General features: G+C 37.1%; 1 protein-coding gene across 1 annotated transcript in view; it reads left to right on the forward strand.

Annotated features, from left to right (window-relative positions):
- LOC108682103 (mRNA turnover protein 4 homolog) overlaps positions 1–17,497 on the forward strand; it is a 20,466-nt gene extending 2,969 nt beyond the window's left edge. Inside the window, exons 2-5 of the mRNA XM_018171212.2 lie at positions 14,340–14,502; positions 15,023–15,172; positions 15,979–16,222; positions 17,225–17,497. Of these exons, the coding sequence (XP_018026701.1) occupies positions 14,340–14,502; positions 15,023–15,172; positions 15,979–16,222; positions 17,225–17,452 (785 nt within the window). The 3' untranslated portion in view covers positions 17,453–17,497. The remainder of the gene's footprint in view (positions 1–14,339; positions 14,503–15,022; positions 15,173–15,978; positions 16,223–17,224) is intronic.
- Positions 17,498–20,720: the final 3,223 nt, after the last annotated feature.

Consider the following 20,720-nt stretch of genomic DNA (forward strand, 5'->3'; position numbering starts at 1 on the left):
ATTCACAGACGTATTTAAAAGTCTCAAACCATAATATTCTTCCTATAAAAACAGTTATTCACTATTTGGTAGAGCAAGGTCAACTGTCAAATTTGACACATTTTTCGATGATCTCACCAGGTGGCATGCATTGTCTCTCTTCGGATCTCAATATTTTCCCACTAGATGGCCAAGACCTAGTCTTTTTGCAGTATTTTGACTTGCAAATGTATGACGTCACCATTTCAACCATCAATGAAGGCATGGAACTAAAACAAAGCTTAATATAAAGGAAAAACTAGAGAAGTGACGGAATAACCTATGATGTTGGAATATACCGCGTTTACCCTACCTTCTCTTACAGTTTCACAGATAAAGTCACTCACTACACTTAACGTCTCTCATAATGCGGATTGCGGACATGCGAGCAGCTACATCAAACCCTTCAGTAGCGAGTTACGAATTTCAAGAAAGCATAAATCAGAACATTAAAAATCCATGCTAAGAATTATGTTTTTGAAATTGATCTCATGACAAACGTGCTAACATTTAACATTGTCTTTGCACGTTGTTTGGACATCAATCATGTTCAGCTAGTGGTTGTGTCAGAAAACCAGAGACATCAATATTCACTTTCAGTTTTATAAGCCAATACAATACATAAAACAAATTTATTCGATTCAAAATTTCTATAATTAGTAAAAATGCGTCTTGCTGATCGACTTATCATACAAATTTTGATTAAACACATTGGACAATCCATGTACATATTAGATCCGAATGTCACTCCTTACATAATTTTATATAATTAATACATACACAATTTACATTTTAATTGATAAAAATAATACGGTTAACAGAATTAATGCATAACGACTAACGCTTATTTAAATTATTATCGTGTTAATTACACATGGTGCACAGAGCTGGGATCGAACCCGCACTTCTCTGGCCAAGTACGTCCAGGTAATCAGAACTGTAGCCTCTGGGTTACTGTTCATTATTCTCATTTATCTCCCATGAGATTGGCAATTTTTGCTATTCAAATAATAATCTATAAAAGTCGTGGTCTATAACACTTTCCTATGCAGTAATTCATATGTGAGTGAAAATCAATGGATATTATTTGGCCCTTCTTTTAGAGTATAGTAACATCAGTCAGACAATAACGTGTTGGCCTTGGCATGAAGTTATTCATATAGATTTGTCAATGCCGAGCCTGTGCTCAGCTGATCATTGATAATAATAACAATTCATAATACCATAGAATGCTGTGCAATATTCCTCAATCTCCAAAAACTAACTCATTCATCCTCTTCATCGTGATTGAAACTATTTCAAAGCTCACACAATGAGCTGTAACCGAGTTATAACCCCAGTCAAACCGGTTTTGTTCGATTGATGAAGATTAGGGCACATTACATACAAATCACTTAATAAATCACGTAACGATGCGCAACATTCATAATAACGGAACTATATGCCTAAGACTATTGTCAATCTATTCCCTTTAACCTTCCCCGAGTTTTACGGTTGCATGGTTACATACTTTAGGTTAATCAGTTTAGTGCCGGCAGTATTAATACATTACATAGCATTAACATGTAACCTTAAAACTTGCAGAGGGCTTATGGAAATATTCATTATACGAGCTGTGCGGGTGGATGCTAAGCGAATAATTGTGCAAGTAAATGCTAAGCAATTGCATAGAGTGTTGACAATTTGACAACTTAGAGTATTATTCATATGAAAAGCATGAGTACCGATTATAATGACGAAACTCATCAAGGGTGAAGAAAAAATGTTTTTGGTATTACATATCATAAGTAAGGTAATAAAATAACATAGTGATGTCGGCGCTGAAGTGTAGGCCTGATGTGGACTGTTGCCGATTCTTTTCCTTTTGTGCCTTGTTCATAGATCTAAACTTGTGTCATTTGACCAGATCTTTTCATGACTGATGATAGTTTGAAGTAGCTACTAGACTTCCACCGGGTTCGATAAGGAGCTAGGCATTTCAAATCTGAACATATATTTTTCCATAGCTTTATCTAGTCTGTTCTTGAACGCGTTCATACTTGGAGTGCCAACAATAAAAAACAATATTTTGTTTGGTACTCATTGTTAACAGATGGGGTAATAGAATAACTTTATTTAATTTGGCATGTGTTTTAATATATTAGATGCCATTATCTATCTTTAAATCATTTACAAAGCCTTTCATAACACACCTACAGTGAATGCTTCACCAAGAGAAATGGGTGGTCTGGATGACCCACTTTGATGAGTGAACTGCGTCCAAATAGCGATGCACTTTTTTGACTCACTTGCCCCATTTGTGGATAATACTGACCTATTTCGGGCCCTTTAAATTTCAGGTATGACTCACACGTGGCAATAGGTTGCTCTGACGCCCAGATGCTAGCTACGTATCCGTGCTACGGGTGGCTTCAAAAGAGATTTGATGCCACAAGAGAGTCATGCCTGAAATTTAATTGGTGGATTGACATTCAGACACGGTTGACTCATCAAAGTGGGTCATCCAGACCCACGCATTTGTCTCAGTGATCATGAGTGGAGCGATACATGTCAAAATTGATTTAGTACATCTGTTTGAAAATGAAAATTAATTCAGAAATCCTTTGAAAAACGTTTGATTAATATTGACTACTCCATTGTGTATATTGTATTTGTTTAGACAAACTTAATTTCATTTATTAATAAGAAGAAATTTTCTACTGAAGTAAGTTTAAGATTTGACCCATGACCCAAGTAGGCAGATGATTTCATCAGACGGCAACGTATCACGACTTGATTTCCTTTCATTGATCATCGTGGGACCACCTTCTTCATGCTGGGTTCCACAGCTGAAAAAAAATCATCATCAAAATTGTTCGTTTAGGTAATAAGGTAAAGAAAGGAAATGTTCGGCAATAAATTTGAACAATCAAGTTCCAAATGGTTCTAATTCATTACTTTAATTACGGTACGTATTCGCTTTACCTATTACCATAGGTATTTGCGTCGATTTTAATTATTATATTTTTTACACAATTACTGACAAATTCAATAGTCTATTGAATTGGTTGGTAGATAGCTTCCGTAATTGTAGGATAATAGGGAGGTGTACAAGTTCAAGGATTAGATGGTTTTATTATTTCTCCATGTACAAAACATAGGCCTGGGGACAAAGATGAGCATTGGATCTATGTTACCCCGTCAGGGCTGACATTATGTGGTCTAAGTTACTCCATTTGGGGGCGGCGCCCCCCATTTGCAAACTATGACACTTTCCTAAAATTTGTCATTTGCATATGTAACTAGAAGAGTTCTACTACAATGCATCAAAACCTGGAGTTATTTAACCAAAAAAATGAAAAAATTGGAGGGGGTACTCTGACAGGCTTTGAATAATAGCTTTTTTTTCGTGGGTCACATTTTTAATTTTTTAACCCATTAGATATGCAAACTTTTTAAATCTTTCTATTGTGTTATGTAGCCTCAGTATTAGGCCTTTAATGCCCATTGACAAAATTTTTCTATGTCAAATAGTTTTTGAGTTGTGGGGGTTTTTGTTAAAAAACCTAAAAGTGGTCTACGTTACCCCGCCGGTCTAAGTTACCCCATTTTACGGTACAATAATTAGAATAAGTGGACTCTTATATTATAAGGAATATTAGGAATACAATACTTTAATACCGTACGTGGACACTTATATTATTAAGAATATTAGTAATACGATAATAAGAATGCGGGGACACTCATATTATTAAGAATATTAGGAATACAATATATGGAATACGTGTACACTTATATTATTAAAAATATTAGGAATACCTTCAGAACACTTATATTATTAAAAATATCAGGAAAACCTTCAGAACACTTATATTATTAGAACACGATAATAAGAATACGTGGACATGTTTAAGAATATGCAGCCATTTGACCAAGTTGGATACATACTGCCCAGCAAATTGAAGGCGGTATGCTCAGATGTTAACAATAAACAAAAGAAATACGGTAATAATAAAAATAACAGTTTCAGCATTTATGAGGCCATATGCCTGCCGCCTATTCTTAACAACGCAGAACATTCTCAGCTTGTTGCGGTCTTGAACGCGCAACTTACTGCTCCAAGTTTTGCTTGATTGCTCCTTGTTGATTCTGACCAGAAACTGGCGCACGGGTTGCCTGCCGAAGACCACCACTGCCTAACCTCAGATGCGGTGAACGTAAAATTACGTAATTTAACAATGCCCGGAAGTCAGATTCGATCCGCAGCTTGGTGGTGCACGGCAGGTTCTATGCGTGGCCGGAGGAAGACAAAGCCGAGTGGTTCACGGCTGATTGGTGGATGTCAGGAGAGATCCAAGGCGTTCGATTCAGGGCTTATTGGTGCACAAAATTGGTGGTGCACGGCTGTGCTCCCCTGGCGCACATGCAGAGCTGTATCGAACACGCGCATGTCTGCTCCAATTTTGGTACTTTGAGCTTTAACAACTGCAAGGCCACCCGGCTTGAAGTATTCTGAAGATTATTTATGTTATATGATTAAAACAAGTGACTTTTGTATCGTATTTATTATCTATTTTACAACTGCATTAATTTCTTAAGAACTCTATAGTAACGACTCGACAACCAGTGTTCTCAACTTAATTGCCTGTAGAACCATCCAACATACGAGTATCATATACATATGCTTGCCGACGATCCAATCCTTTGAGGTGATGGTGTTGGTTGAAAGTTATTGGAGAACGACATTTCAACCGTTAACTATGTGGAATAGCAGCTTGTGGGCTGAAGCATTGTTGGTTTAAAGTTTGTGAGGTACGATGGGTCAATTGAGTACAGCTGCTTAGGTGCCACTGCCAAGATGACTATATCAATAGCATTTAGAAGGTTGATGTTGGCTCCAGGGCTGATTTGAGGTAATTTGCTGGTCTATGGCGCGGCACCTCTCGTTCGGCGCGAGAAGTTGAGAGGCGGTAGGTCGCAGCTGTTCACACGCTATTTTGTAAAATTGCCTGAGAACAGTAAATTCTCACCCGCGATTTTCGAGAAGCACCCGGGAGGACGAAAATTGCACCCGCGATTTTCCAACTTCACCCTTGAAGAGCCTCTTTTCACCCGCGGTATTCTAAAAAATCTGCCCATTATTCTTGTCTGGATTAGTGAATAAGGTACAAATAAATGTGAGAAAGCTATGAATTTTTTCCTGTATTAAATTGTGTCTCCAAAATCAACTAATTTTGGGCACTTTTTTTTAAAGTATAATTTGTATGTTTCCTGGAAGCCAGGGTGCAGAAGGTGGAAGCAGCGTCGCCAATATATGGGTTTTTAAGCCCAAAGCATTGCCGACTGGCGACCCAGGTTTCATAGTGCGGCATAAGAGTCGTTGTAATAGCATCTCAGGGGTCATCTAGTCATTGAAAATCCACATGCCACTCGTTGGTCGGTAGGTTTTCCAGTCGTTGGTTCGCAAATGGTCGGTAGGTTTTCCAGTCGTTGGTTGGTACCTAGGTTTCTTAGTAGCTAGTTTGGTCACAGGTCACTTAACAATGAAAAAAATCATCCTTAATAAGAATATTAGTAGATAACCTCAAGTTTTTGTACATTGGATTCTTAATATGCAACAAATCACACGTATAATGCATTAATGGTTTAATTTCTTCACCCCAGGCACCGTGCCTTCTATACTCCTGAACACTGATGTCTGACCGCTTCTGTGATACGTAAATATTGCGCGTAATCAAACACAAGCTATCCCTAAAATACGGAGGGCACAGCTTTCTTGGAATGGCGAACTCATTTTTAAATACAAAAACTAAGATATTAATTTTGTTTCATTTTCAACTTTATCCTATGCAGATTGCATCGAATTTATTCATTTTCAGCATTGTCAGCTGCACCTGACAATAAAATAAAAGACATCAATGCAGCACATTCCAATATGTTAGAGTAATCGGCAATACTTGAAATTAAAAAGAAGCACAGAAAAGGCAAATGAAGCTTGTGCAATGTATAACAAGCCACGATAAACTTCTTTGGCTATTAAAAGGGCTTTCTTTAGTCAAGAAGTTTAGTTAACTTTAGTTTAGGGTCCCAGTTGTGGTCCAGACTGACCAGTTATCAACTTATCAGCAACAGTTACTATAACAAAATTAAAAATTTTTATTTTAATTTCATAACCAGTAGCACTTCTTGGGTTCTTGCACAATTAAAGTTACAATGAACATCCAATTCAAAATCACATATCCAAAGCTAAGCATGTCGCATCGAACGGGTTTGCATCTTCCGATGATGGCGATGAAATAAATTGCAAATGTTGCCTTGATCTACAGGTTGAAAATTTTTGGAAAAGTAAATACATGAATTAATCGATCGTTGCGTTAGAAATATTTGAAAACGATTTCCATGTAAACAGAACTTGATATATACAGTAAAATTAAATCTTTATTTTTAATAATGAATGAACGAATTAATTTATGACTTCCCTGTTCAATCATATATCAAAACAATACATTTCTTTCCAATGCTGGTGCTGCTTTATTTGGTTTGGTCAACATGGTTTTGTGATCTCGATACTTATCTGGTTGAAAAAAAAATTGCACTTAGTAGCTTTTTACTGATCATTTAAAAGCATTTGCTAGTGCTTTCCTTCTAGCAAAATGACACTTCGAACATTTTTGCAGCAGGTAATGTGGCATGGTTGTAGTGACCAGATCTATTTTATCGCATCTACTGATCATATTTCAATGAAAATTTGTGCATGCAATGAAATAATTATTCTGGTGTGTTTAGCTTGCGACAAATTTTATAATTTTGACTCCAATCACATGTCACACAGCAATACATGCAAGAATTTCCTGTGGCCAACAAATTCTTCCAAATTACTCAACAAATCTTAATAAACTCAAGAATATGGAGGTCTCGGACAAATTTACGGCTGGACCCGCGGCTGGAAAGGTTTTCTTAGCGTTTTTATATGTTTTCTAGTTTTTTTTGGTGTTTTTAATGGAACCTGTTCCTAACTGGACCTAACCTGCAAGGTTTTTGTTGATTGGCTAGGTTTTTCTATGTTTGGAGTCCTGCAGTCGCGAGACCGGCCGCAGGTCCGGTCGTAAATTTGTCCAAGACGTAGAACACAAACTCACTAAAGCTTTTTTGCATGTGTTAAGATCGCAATATTTTTTCCGATTACCGCTGTATTTTCAAGTTATATGGCTGATCTTTAGACATTTATATGAGAAGAGCTATAAACTATAGGGAAGGAATAAATTTTGAATAGAACATCAAGTTAAAGCCTTCAAGTTTGAGGTCTAGAAATTTATTACCTGCTACATACAGTCAGCATGTTACGAATGTAATAGTTTAAAATTTTCTCTGAATATTGTTGTGATCGGTTGATATTGGTCATAATTGTGCGATTAATTTTGCCATTTGTGCAAAAACTACCTCCATTTGTACGAATGGTATGAAGGTTACAGAAGCGGCACACAGATAATTTTATTGTAGTCAAGTTTCAACTTGAAAAAAAGTTAACAACCAGCGCCATCCGTCAGATTATTCTTTCAAGCTTGAACACATATGACAGACAGAACCAGAATTTTGTAAACTTGTTACTGATAATCGGCAGATGCTGCCTTGTACCTTTCTGTTTCCAGCGGTGGCGTGACTGGCATCTGAAACCAAAAAAATGTGTGAGTGATAGCAGTCAGTGTATTATTTTTTAAAAAATATCGTGTATTAGATTATTCATAGTCGTTGAAATATAAAAAATAAATATTAATCCAGGTTTGGAGTTGTAATGACCAAAAAATGGTCGTTAACTTTACAAAAAGTCGTTGAAATTTCAACGACTCTTGCCACTTTATGAAACCTGGCCGGCGACCATTTTCAAAATGCGTTGCCGGGTAATTTTTAATGAAAAGCCATTTACGCTGAGTAATGGAAAACTATTTACAAGTCACGAACTTATTTACAAGGTTGCATGCACGTGTTACCCCAAATAACTAATTTTACCTTAAAAACAGCCCGATTGTACTGATAGACTGAACATGTGATGATGCAGGGCTGGAAAAGTCCTATTTTTGTCTGAAATATCGCGGCTCTAATATCATATAATTTCAGTAGGCATGAAATCTCACGGCTCAAATGTCATAAATTTTTGTTTGATTGGAAAATCGCAGTTTGCACTTTGCAACCATGTCATTTCATAATATTTTGAACTTGCACAATCTGCATTGCTCTACCATTCCCACCAAAATATCCTGTAGAAAAAACATAAACATCGTAATGTAAAGTGTAAACAAATCAACTAAACGTTTTGTTGAAGATCACGCATAGTTGCGGTCATGTCAAAGCGGTCAGACTGCATTATCACGTGCTCAACTTACAGTGAAGAAAAATTTTATTGTTTCTGTTGAAGTGTTTTAGGGTAAAATTAGAGATTTGGGATAACACGTGCATGGACTTTGTAAATAAATTTGCGTCTCATAAATGGCTTTTCATGGCCAAGATATGGAATTCACGGCTCGGTGAAATGGAATCAAGGCTCAAAGAAATGGAATCACGGCTGGCAAATCCATAAAATCATGGCTCAAAAAATTCAGTCACGGCTTGCCAAGTAGATATATTCCATGCCTGTGATGATGCAGTCTAATCGCTCTAATGTGACTGCAACTACATTTTGTTTACATTTTTTGGCGGGAACTCATCGCAACTGATTTCCGGACAAGCTTTACTGCATCCTGATCCATCCAACGTACCAGAAACCTTCCTTTTTTTCTAAATAGTTGGCCGAAGACTGACAAATATATTAAATGCAAGAATTACAATTTAAATGTGTCAGCAAGATCTTCTGAGAGTGTAAATTTTGCTACTGAAGCATCGCCAAAGATCTTGCAATATTCATTCACTCTTTGCACAGTGATGGCTGGGAGCAAGGGTGCAGAGAGTGGGTGAATATAGCAAGATCTTTGGCAACGCATCAGCAGAAAAATGTATGCCTTCAGAAGATCTTGCCGTACATGGCCGGAAAAGTCCTATTTTTTACTGAAATATCAAGGCTCTAGTAATGTGACTAAACATCTGAAACATCTAACATGTCATTTCACACAATTTTCAACTTCTGCAATCTGCAGTATAGGTTCCAGATATTTGCCAATTGTTAGCCAACTATTTAGAAAATAGTTGAAAATCTGAAGGAATGCAAGCAACCAGTGTGGAATTCCAGAGGTGTAATATATTAACTGGTAAACATAGCAAATCGGAAAGCAGGAGTGCAGGACCCTAAAATCTGGAATGTCCAGCACACTTCCACTTTCAGTCCATCAGCATCACTGAAGAGTCTCTGCATGATGCCACAGCTGTTTCATTGAAAAAAAAACAGCGCTTGCATCATCACAGTAACAAGAATCCAATCAACGCTCGAACGCGTCCAACGTAACAGTCACAAGAATCCAATCAACGCTTGAACGCGTCCAATGTACTGTCACAGGGATCCAATCATCGCTAGAACGTGTGCAACGTCACAGATAATAAGATAATGTCACATCAATAATACGGTAATTAATGTATATGGCAATATCATATCAATAAAGGAAAAACAAGTAAAAATCACAGAAAATGTCATTTATTCTACCTCTACATCATCTACAATGAAAGAGGAGGACTTCAGAGTACTGTTAGTAATGGATGAGTATGCTCTGCATGCTTCAAGTGTTTTAAAATGAAGTTTTATTCCCAGTGTCCCGAATTGCCCCGTTCGACGGGGCAATTCGGTCAATTACTTTTCATTCTATGATGCCTGGTGCACAATTCTATACATGACATGCTATGCACAATTTTGTGATGACTGATGATGCACTAATTTTTCGATAAGTGAAATTTTTTTTGCTGAGCAAGGAAAATGTGATCAATATTCTTTGTTTTTAATCAATTTTTTTCATAATTGGAGCTTTTGCTAACTGAGGTTCTACCATAAATGCGTTTTTGGAGGTGTCCCGACTAGCCCCGGGGGGTGGCCCAAGTAGCCCCGCCGTGCGGAAATGGCCGCCATTTTTTTTGGAATGAGATAGGCAAAATCTGCCAATTACGTTTTCAAGCCGACACCTGGGTGCAACTTTTATGTAAGTAAAATTTTTTAGTACGGCGAATATTTTTTTTGCTACAGACCTTAGCAGAAGTAACTTTTCAAAACAGCGTTTTACACCATTTTTTTCAGGAATTTTTCAAAGCTAGTAAATGTCGTATTTTTCGACTGCCTTTATACTACATAGATATGAAAAATGTTGACGTTTACGCCACTATATTTAGTTTTGCAATATTCCAATTAGTTTCGCTACTATAACAGTTTTATGCCGTGTCGGAGGTGCGTCCCGAGTGACCCCGCCAGTCCCGAGTTGCCCCGGTTGACGGTATGCATTGCCTTTTCTTCGAGAAGTTTCTCCAACTGCCGATGAGTTTCTCCTCAATTTGAAAGCTGAGGTAATGAATAGGTAATATTTATATTTAATTTGAAACTATTATGTTGGGAGTAAATAGTATTTCCTTCTGTAGATCCATCCCTCTTGCTCATCTGTGAGTGACAAACGCAATTAACAATCTTGCATGGGACCTTCTCTGTGTTGCCTGACTTGACATTCATACGATCATAGCTACCATAAGCGAAGCCGATTTCTGACGGCCTGCAAACCTGTTTCTAGTTCCCTGGAACGTTTTTTTTCAAGGCGGAACGCTTTTTTTATGTAAACCACGAATTTTAGAATTCCAGCCTGCAAGCGACAGATGTAGTTAATAAGGAGAACTATAATAATTCTAGTACTAGGGTAAACGTGGTATATTCCAACATTGTGGGTAATTCTGACACTTCTTAACTCTTTTCCTTTGTATTAAGCTTTGTCTTAGTTCCACGCATTCATCGATGGTTGAAATAGTGACGTCATACTATTGCGCACCATACTATTGCCAAAACACTAGGGTAAACGCGGTATATTCCGACACATTAAGGACGTAGCAAAAAATGAATGGCTATAAAAAATCACCGTATGCGCAACTCGAGTTCTGTTTGCTTTACGTTACTCTCAAAACACCGCACTATGCATCAGCAACAATGAATCGTCACAAACTGTTGCCATATTTATTTAAAAGCCTGTAGAATGCAAACCTACCAAATCCATATATTCTGACGCTGTGTGTGACTAAATTAGGCATTTTGTGAGACTAATTCCGGCCGCGCTTCAAACTCTACTAATTCGTAATTCTAACCTCTTGTGTTTGAATTCCGATTGCTGTGTGAGCTGTATTGGAATACAACACAGCTCGGAATTAGAACACTATTGAATATTGAACACTACTTAATTGGGCTTTTAATTAAGAGCTATTAGGTTTTTAATTAAGAAAATTTTGATTTTTGCACACAGCTTGGAATGAGCTGTGTGTGTCTAATTCCAAGCTATGTCAGAATTAGTTTTTATGTGTCTAAAACCATCTCTTATCTTAATCATCTATTAATTTATTTACCACTTGAAATCAGCAAATACAAGTATACTTAAAGGATTCCTAATATATTCACAGACTTATTTCAAAGTCTCAAACCATAATATTCTTTCTACTGTTCTACACAAACAGTTTATCACTATTTGGTAGAGCAAGGTCAACTATCAACTTTGACAAATTTTTCTATGTTCTCACTGGGTGACTTGCACTGTCTCTCTTTGGACCATACCTATCGAGTAACAAAGCCTTTTTTTAGATTTGTGTATAGTTTGGATCCAAAATGGGGGGAGGGGTGAAAATCTGAAGCAAATTAAAAGAAAACAGGAAAAGGTGTGTAAAAAAAGTAAAAAACTAAGGGAAAAATAAAAAAAAATCAGGCTTTGTTACTCAATTGGTATGGTCATTACAAATCAAATGGTACCATCAAACGAGGTAAAAAGGGGCGGGCAGGGTAAATATGGATGCGCGTCCCACATTTCGTAGAAATGTTGTAGCAGCTAAACTAATCAAAATATTGCAAAACTAAAAATAGTGGCATAAACTTCAACATTTTTACTATCTATTATGTATAAAGCTAGTCAAGAAATCAAACATTTACTATCTCTAAAAAATTGCTGAAAATAGTGTGAAAAGTGCGATTTTGAAAAAGTACCTCTGCTAAGGTCTGGAGCAAAAAAAATATTTACCGTATTGAAAAATTTTACTTACATAAAAGTTGCACCCAGGTGTCGGCTTGAAAAAGTAATCGACAGAATTTGCCTACCTCATTCAAAAAAAAAAAAATGGCAGCCAATTCTGCAAAAAGGGAAAAAAATTCACTTATCGAAAAATTAGTGCATCATCGGTCGTCACAAAATTGTACATATAATCTATATATAGAATTGTGCAAAGGCATCATAGAATGAAAAGTAATTGACCTAAACTATGATTTATTTCTTCAAAACATATGATGGTTGTCACTAAAACATTATTTTCTGTTTCAGGTATGTTTTTCATGATCTTTTTTGTTATTGTGAAATCACTAGACTCGATTAAAATTGTGCAAAATTACAAACCATCCTGTAAGCTTACAGATACAGAAGAAATGCTACATAGCTGCTGATATGAAGCTTGCAGTGGACAAGGTTCTTGTTAATGCTCAATGGCATGTCCATGGCCTAAACTAAACATAAAAAATGAGCCTAAACTTGTTTCTGAAATGTTTCATGGTAAGAAGTTATTAACAAAAAACGCTCAAAACCGTCCCTTTTTACCCCGTTTGACGGTATATCTTTCAATGCTGTGGCTTGAAAACTGTAGGGGGAGATTCTTAAAGTGCTTTTTTTTTTGTCCATTTTCTATTGATTTTCCAAAAAATCATACAAACAAAATCTGCTTGTATTTTGGTTTTACATATATGTGTGAAGTTTCAGAAAGATCTGTTAGTAAATATGGAAGTTTTTCTGGATGGTAGACGCCCCCATTAAGCACAGGTGTTTTTGTCTCTCACGGGTGGCTCCTACCTAATATTGCAGAATGGTTTGCTGCAACAAGATTTGAAAATTCCTACTTGTTACTGAAATCATAAATATGTATATTGGTTAAAAGTCAAATTTTTTTATTTCCAATTTTGCACAATATACTTTGATGATTATTTATGTATACTAATTTGTTCACTGAAAATTAATAAAAGAAATTAATAACCCCAGGCATTGTCAGTGGGGTCTAGAGTGCAATGCTAAGACTACAGTTATGATATGCTATTTTATGGATATATGATGCTCAGAATTTAATTATGAAGTACTTTCATGTATACAGGGTGCATACTGGTCATGGAAAACCTGGAAAGTCGTGAAATTTGATTTTTCACTTCCCAGGCCTGGAAAGTCATGGGATTGCATTTCAGGTTTGCGAAAGTTATGGAATTTGCAAATAAATGAAGACAAAAGGAAGTGTTTTTCTGTGCTGCGTGTGTTAACCCATTAATGCCAAGCAGTTCCAGTTGGAACCAGCGGAGAAAAATGGATCCATAATAATATTATAAGATCAAATAACTATACAAGTGGATGTGTAGGTTTGATACACATCTTGTACATGTTCTGGTAAAGTTTGGTTCTGCTGCACCAACTACTCTCTTTTCAGTTAACATTCAAAGATTATTAGAACCAGGTCATGGAAAAGTCATGAAATTTTTTTCTGAATACCAGTATGCACCCTGCATATAGTGGAGCTCCAGATTAAATTTTAATTTGTTTTTCACTAAATACCTATTGTTCATGAGAAGCTATGATGTGATGCATAAGAATACCCTTTTGTAGTGCTTATTTTTTGACTGTAGTATGGTATATTAATACTCAATACTCTAGTCATTTTCCTTCAAAGTTATGCAAATTTGCTTTGATTCTTCTTTTTAATCTAACCTATGTCCTATGTTGAGAAAATATAGCCATATTCAGTGAAACAATGGCTTGATCTTATGATGTCATGGTTGTCGAAAGGGTGTATATAATTCAAGCAAATTTCTGCTTAGCAGCCACTTTTACCATGCTTGATGTCTATTGTTTTGTATGCAGATTACCATGTTGCCCTTGTTATGGACAACCTGCTTGTTAGTGTGATTAAAATCATTTTTATTTTAAGTACACATATACACAAGTTTATGACATGGCTACTAACCTGCATGATTTTGATGTATTCTGTGCAGGCCTCATTTAGCAGTTAGAAAATCCTGGTTCAATATATTATAGCAGCAAATGTAAATACCTGATCAAAATATCAATAAATAATATTCAAATATTCATTAATCATTATTTGAAGAAACTTTATCAACCAACAACCTTAATTTTCTATCCTCCTTTGTCACATTTTATTTTCTGCAGATAGCTTCACCGTCAATCAAAAGAAGACAGTCCAGTGGAAGCAAGAGTTGGCTGACAAACTAAGAGAGCAAATACAACACTATGACCGTATGATTGTCTTCAGGTTTATCAATCCTCGTACAGACCTAATACAAGACTTGAGAAAGAAGTACAGGAAAAGCAAGTAAGCAACTACTTCTTCAGCTCATGATTAAAAATCAATAAAGTAAAAATATTTACTATGAACCTAGTGATTAATGAAAGGGTATCTATATAAAGTACTTCTCATATGAAAAGGATTTGTGGTAAATGAATAACAAGTTTGCATCCTGTAAACTATTTATAACTTATACAGCATTAACTGAATAAGAGCTTGCATTACTAGGATTGAAATTTCCACATAAAAGTTTAAAAATATATATAGTAATCAAGTTAAATATTATGAAGGCTATGTCTATTATTTGCTCATCATTAAAGGAGGTTGCCATCTCATTCAACATTCTCACTGTTTCCTGATGAATTTCATATTTCTGGGATGAAATGAAAATAACATTTTCAATTATTACAAATTATTCATAGATATCTTTGTACATTGTGCTATGAACTTTTAGCCTTCATGTCTCCAAATTTACTTCAAGTTGTCTGTTAATTACTTTTTTTTTGCATAATAAAATGATGCTCTAAAACACAACAATTCTGTGCAGATTTTTCTTAGGAAAGAACAGAGTTCTACAGATCGCCCTCGGCAGAACTCCTGAAGAAGAAATTGATGAGAACCTCCACCAGGTGTCTGCACAGCTTATTGGCCAGCGAGGCATATTGTTTACCAATGAAAAGCTTGAGGATATTATTGAGTTAGTTGTTATTGTATAAGGTGGACGGTATTATTGAGTGAGTTGTTATTGTATAAGGTGGACGGTATTATTGAGTGAGTTGTTATTGTATAAGGTGTACGGTATTATTGAGTGAGTTGTTATTGTATAAGGTGGGCGGTATTATTGAGCGAGTTGTTATTATATGTCTCCTACTGTTTCTTGGTGAGAACTTTTCATTGTTTTAATGGATATTTGGCTGCCTCTCGGGCCATACAAAAGCACAAGTCTTTTATGTATTATAACTAAGTTCTGTGTATATAATTTGTAATGTCCCAAACAAACATGCCTGACACTTGTGTTCAAAGTCATAACAGTTTCTAGTTCTGACAGACATTTTTATTGTCAACTTGCTTAAATGTTTCACATAAATCTGTTCTGTTGATTTTATTCATTTTATTGTGCTTACTTCTTCCATTCATTTGTGCTGTATTGGTTATCTATGCAGCCACGCAAGAATGTCAAGTGTAGAATTAAATGCTACTGCTAGACTGCTCAAGATTGTTAAAAATACTTGCAAATGAAGCTTTCATAACTGGTATACCATAGTCTTACTCTCAATGAAATTGCATATGTAGACTTTTTTAATTGTGTCCACAGCACACAACACATTATTACTTCAAGTTTTAAAAATGATAAGAAATAACAACTCAAAATTAAAATTTTAATTACACACATAATGCCCTCATTGGAAATTAGCAAAAGTAACACTTTTAATATCTGGCAAGCTAGGTACTTTAATATAGCACCAAACACAGGCAAGAGCTGACACATCACACGTTGTGCAGGTTCTTCAACAGTCACCGCGTGGCGGTGCACTCGCGGCCCAGCAACCTGGCGCCCATGTCACTGACGCTGCAGCCTGGCGTGCTGGAGGGCTTCACGCACAACCAAGAGCCTTTCCTGCGCAAGCTGGGGCTCGTGACGCGCCTCAAGGTCCAAAACGCCGGATGCGGTGTGCCTGAACTCCTCATCCCCTTCACCGTCTGTACAAAGGGCAAGCGGCTCACTGCCCACCAGGCCACGCTCCTGGTAGGTCTTCTTCAGGACCTTGATATTGCTCTTAGTTCAGGACTGGCGGCCACTTCTGGACAATGAATACCTACTCCCTGGCACCCGCCCCAGGCACTGGCGTCCAAATCTAGGTATTACTCTCATGCCTAGGCCTTAGTATCTAAGTCCTAGGGCTTAGCATCCACACACGTAGTCATTTTGCATCAAGATATGCATTGTGTACATTAGAGTTGAAGCACGGCATTGCTATCAAGACCTGCACTGTGGTACAGGTCTTAACATTCTTTCGAAGTTGTTTTTGAAAATGTTTTCTCTCCTATAACACAAATTCACCTCTGATAATGGGGAAAAATGTATGGGGAACTGAGATAAACTATTTCTGGAGATGGTAAAAAAAATCAATTGACAAGGTGCTTCAAGACATACAGTATGGCCCCAGTCAATTTTAGATTTTTGGTGTCTTATTTAAGGGGAGCGTCTACCCTAAAATTGAAAATTTTCACTTTTTCGTTTTTTATACTCATTTTAAAGCTGACATTCTGCCCTATCCAACGGTACCACTGCCATATCTGTACGTTGATTTATGATTTCACGACATTTCATGAAAGGGGGGCGGGTGGGTGAGTTCTTCGTGATTAGATAGGAACTAATTAGCTGCTGAGCTCTTTAAATATAGTGTCTACTTGAGTTGTGTTGCAGTTACGTGTTTAGTCTCATCTTAAAGCTGACATTCTGGCCTATCCAACGGTACCATTACCATCTCTGTACGTTGATTTGTACGTTCACGACACTTCATGAAAGGGGGGCGGGGGGAGAGTTCTTCCAGTAATTACATAGGAGCTAATTCGCTGCCCAGCACTACAAATACAGTGTTTCTATGAGGTGTAGCTCAGTGTGCCTCCGGGCTTTGTAGGATTGCAGAGACTGCTAGGCTACAAGAACGCCGTGTTACCAACATTTCTGTTTGCAGAGACTGCTAGGCTACAAGAACGCCGTGTTACCAACATTTTTGTGTTGCAGAGGCTGCTGGGCTACAAGAACGCAGAGTTTCGCGTGCATTTGTACAGCGCGTGGGAGCGTCAAACTGGAGTCGTCACCAAGATCATCTCGAAGAACAAACAAATGCAGCTCGCCGGTGCTGACGAAGAGGGTTCAGACGGTGACATCACCAGTGACGATGACGTCAGTGATGCTGAGGACGAAGATGGGGCGGCTGGAATAGACGAGGAAATGGATATGGAGGACTAAGTCACCGAAGACTTGTAAATCCTTGAGAAAATAGTTTATGTCATACCACTTCCTCATTATCCTTGATTATAACTAATGGAATGATTGTTCAATAAGCGTATGAAGTTTCTCTCAAGCTCAAAGGTCCATATGTGATAGAATATTCATTTTGAGACATTTCAATGTATGAATCTTCACGATTTTGTGTGAGCAATCGACTTGTATATTTAACTGGCAACTCCCAATGCAGTTATGGTTAATCGTCGAAATATTTTGGACATCAGTTTTGCCACTAGCACAGTGAAGATGAAATGCATCGCCATTTTAAGGTCCACAGATCAATCGCCTCGTGTCACTAGGTACCTACCTCGTGAGACTGATACATGAAGATGTGATTTATTTCATCCAAATTAATGCGGTAAAAATCTACTCCCTTTGTATTTAACGGCTGCAGACTAGAATCGATTGCCTGGCACGTGTTAACAGCTACAATGCGTTCTCAGTTTATGTAGTATTACCCCTCAGGGCGGACTCCCGACGCGTGTCTGTGCTCGTCAGAAGTCCTATCACTCCTATGGGATTTCGCGCTTCTAGGGGGATTGTTCCTGAGCGCCCCACCGCTGAGTTCGTGGTGTCTGACTGTTGGTCTCAATTGTGGGGTTAAGTTATAATGTAGGTAGGATTCCTTACATTAAGTTATAATGTAGGTAGAATTCCTTACATTAATTTATAACGCAGGTAGGAGTCCTTACATTAAGTTATAATTTAGGTAGGATCACTTACATTTCTCTTCTCTGTCTCTCTCGTGCGGGTGGCCGACGTCCCGTGTAAGCGACCTCTTGTTCGAGTGTCTTAGTTTCTGTTACTTTTCACCTGTCCCTCTTTGTCACTTCGTCTCTTTGAGATGCTAACGCTGCTTTTTTCGCTGGCTGGACAATTGAGACCTTCCGCCCCTTGTGGGTGTTGAACGATTTTTTGATTTAAAAAAACCTTCGATAACTGAGACCTTCCACCTCTTTGGTGATGTTCATCTTGACTTTCGATGCGAGATAGCTGAAGCACTAGTGTAAACATGTGGCTACTAAACTAACTATCTAGTATTAGTTAATTAACATTGCTAAGTGTAAGATAACCGGACAAAAAATCGTTAGTGACCCTGAAAGTGTCGTGTTACCTATTCTTTAACTTGGTGGACAAGTTAATGAATTCAGTAGTTTGTGGTAGTCTGTACTGCATGTCGTTGCAGTTACAGTTACTTTTTAGTGCAATGTCGTTGAAAGGTTATGTAGTTTTACCGTTCTTCTATTCATGCATCGCATCGCCCCTCTAGTTATTCATTGATGTGCGATATGATAATTAGGTGTTGAAATTATTTAATGACTGGAATTAAATTGCATGCCTGGAAGATCGAACGTGCATCTTCTGAATTACTAACGGAAAGAAACCGTCTTCCCAACGTGGAACCACCCAAAAATGTGTAGTAATGTCTAAATACAGCCAAAACTTGTTACCCAACTGATACATGTCGCGTGACCAGCATCCATAGCGCAAAAAATCTTTGCATTTTTGTTATACATCCGAAAAATGTCAACCGTCTCGGCAGGGCTTTCAGACGTACTTCTTGGCCCATGCGAGGTATTAGGCTCCTGCATGGGTGTGTCGCACTGTACTGCGCCTCAGCTATGGTGTTAAGCTATTAAGGCAGGATTCCTTCCTTGCTGAAGTTATACATGTCTTCCTTCTCTCTCATGCTGGCGGCTAAGGTTTAAACTTGCACTAAAGTCGTCGCTGCTCCGGTTGCCCTCCGTGTCTCTGTGATGCCAGATGATCATTAACGTTTGTTATGCATAAAGAATATTTAAATTTAAAAGTTGAACGATAATACGATCGTTAATTATACATTTAGAATTTTATGACAATATATAACGCAATGCTTTCCTTAGATCCCATTGTAAAACAATGAAGACAATAGCACCGGATATCGCTATCTACATTCAAAAGTTCCACGTCTAAGGTGACAAGCTAGGTTTTCCTAGCTCGATAGGAGATTAATCATCATCGTATCTTTGATTTGAATATCTACCGTTAGGACGACACGCTGAGGTTATCGTTACAACACTCGACCTTATCACCATGCGTCCAGACATGGTTTGGTCAATGTTTTTTATGCGTTCTTGTCAAATATTGGAAAGTAAATGTTATAGTTTGTCAAATCAGGTGCAACCTTACACATAATGATAGAAAATTTCGCACATTTTTTTATTTTCCGCAGTAACATCGAATTCGATAATAGCGCCGGTATAAAATTGTCCTATTAGTAAATTTTTCGAAAGAATATAATCAGTGTTCAGATAATAAAACATATAACATAATCAAAGTCGCATTTGCATAACATCCGAAGAATAATTATTTTGTTTATGTCTGTCAAATTCTGTACTATGATTTTGTTCGTATTATTATTTGGTTTGACATTTATGGACAGTATGAGAATATGTAAATACTTAAATACGAGGTGTCACGTATGACATGAATTTACGATATTTTGTATCAATCAAACCCCGAAAAAATGGCCAATGAAATTTCGTTCAACCTTTTTATATCTAAAACTGTACTCATACGTTCAAAATTATAATTGAATGTGTCATAACTTATACAAACATATCAATGTCTATCGTCTATCATCATTTATATCTTTGTTCTCATTCTAATATGATTTCACAGCATGTATTACTAGAAGAAATAAGAATGTTTTATAGCTTCTTACTCAATATTCAATCTTTTGAACGCTTCAACGTACTCAGTCGAACTTCGTTGATGAATTCATAACCACTCAGACACTAAGGGGGACGAATTTCCATATCACGTATTCCGCGCACAATTCTGTCAATTTGAAACCTATATTGATTCTAATGAAAACGAAGATATTTATTGATATTTGGCTCATGCGAGTGTTGGCAGTTTATTGTTTTTTTTCGCTCCAATTTTAATCAGCGCGCTAAAATCTGTGTTTTAACACATTTTCTTCGCAAACTTTTTCAAATCGAAACCGATCCTGACCTAATTAAAATGAAGCCATGATTATTCATTTACATTACGCTCCTGCGCGTTATCAGAATTATTTTTGTCGGCTTCGTTAAACGTATAGTGAAAACTCACGCCTCGGACAATTTTACGGCTGGACACGCAGGCGTTTGGCCATTTTTTTTTTTTTTAGTTTTGCTGCGTTTACTCAAATCATTCACTTTGGTTGGTACCTTTAAAAACAAATGGGGGTTTCATGAACGTAAAT

This window comes from Hyalella azteca, unplaced genomic scaffold (genome assembly GCF_000764305.2).
Source record: "Hyalella azteca isolate HAZT.00-mixed unplaced genomic scaffold, Hazt_2.0.2 contig13234, whole genome shotgun sequence".
In the NCBI taxonomy this organism is placed as follows: domain Eukaryota; kingdom Metazoa; phylum Arthropoda; class Malacostraca; order Amphipoda; family Hyalellidae; genus Hyalella; species Hyalella azteca.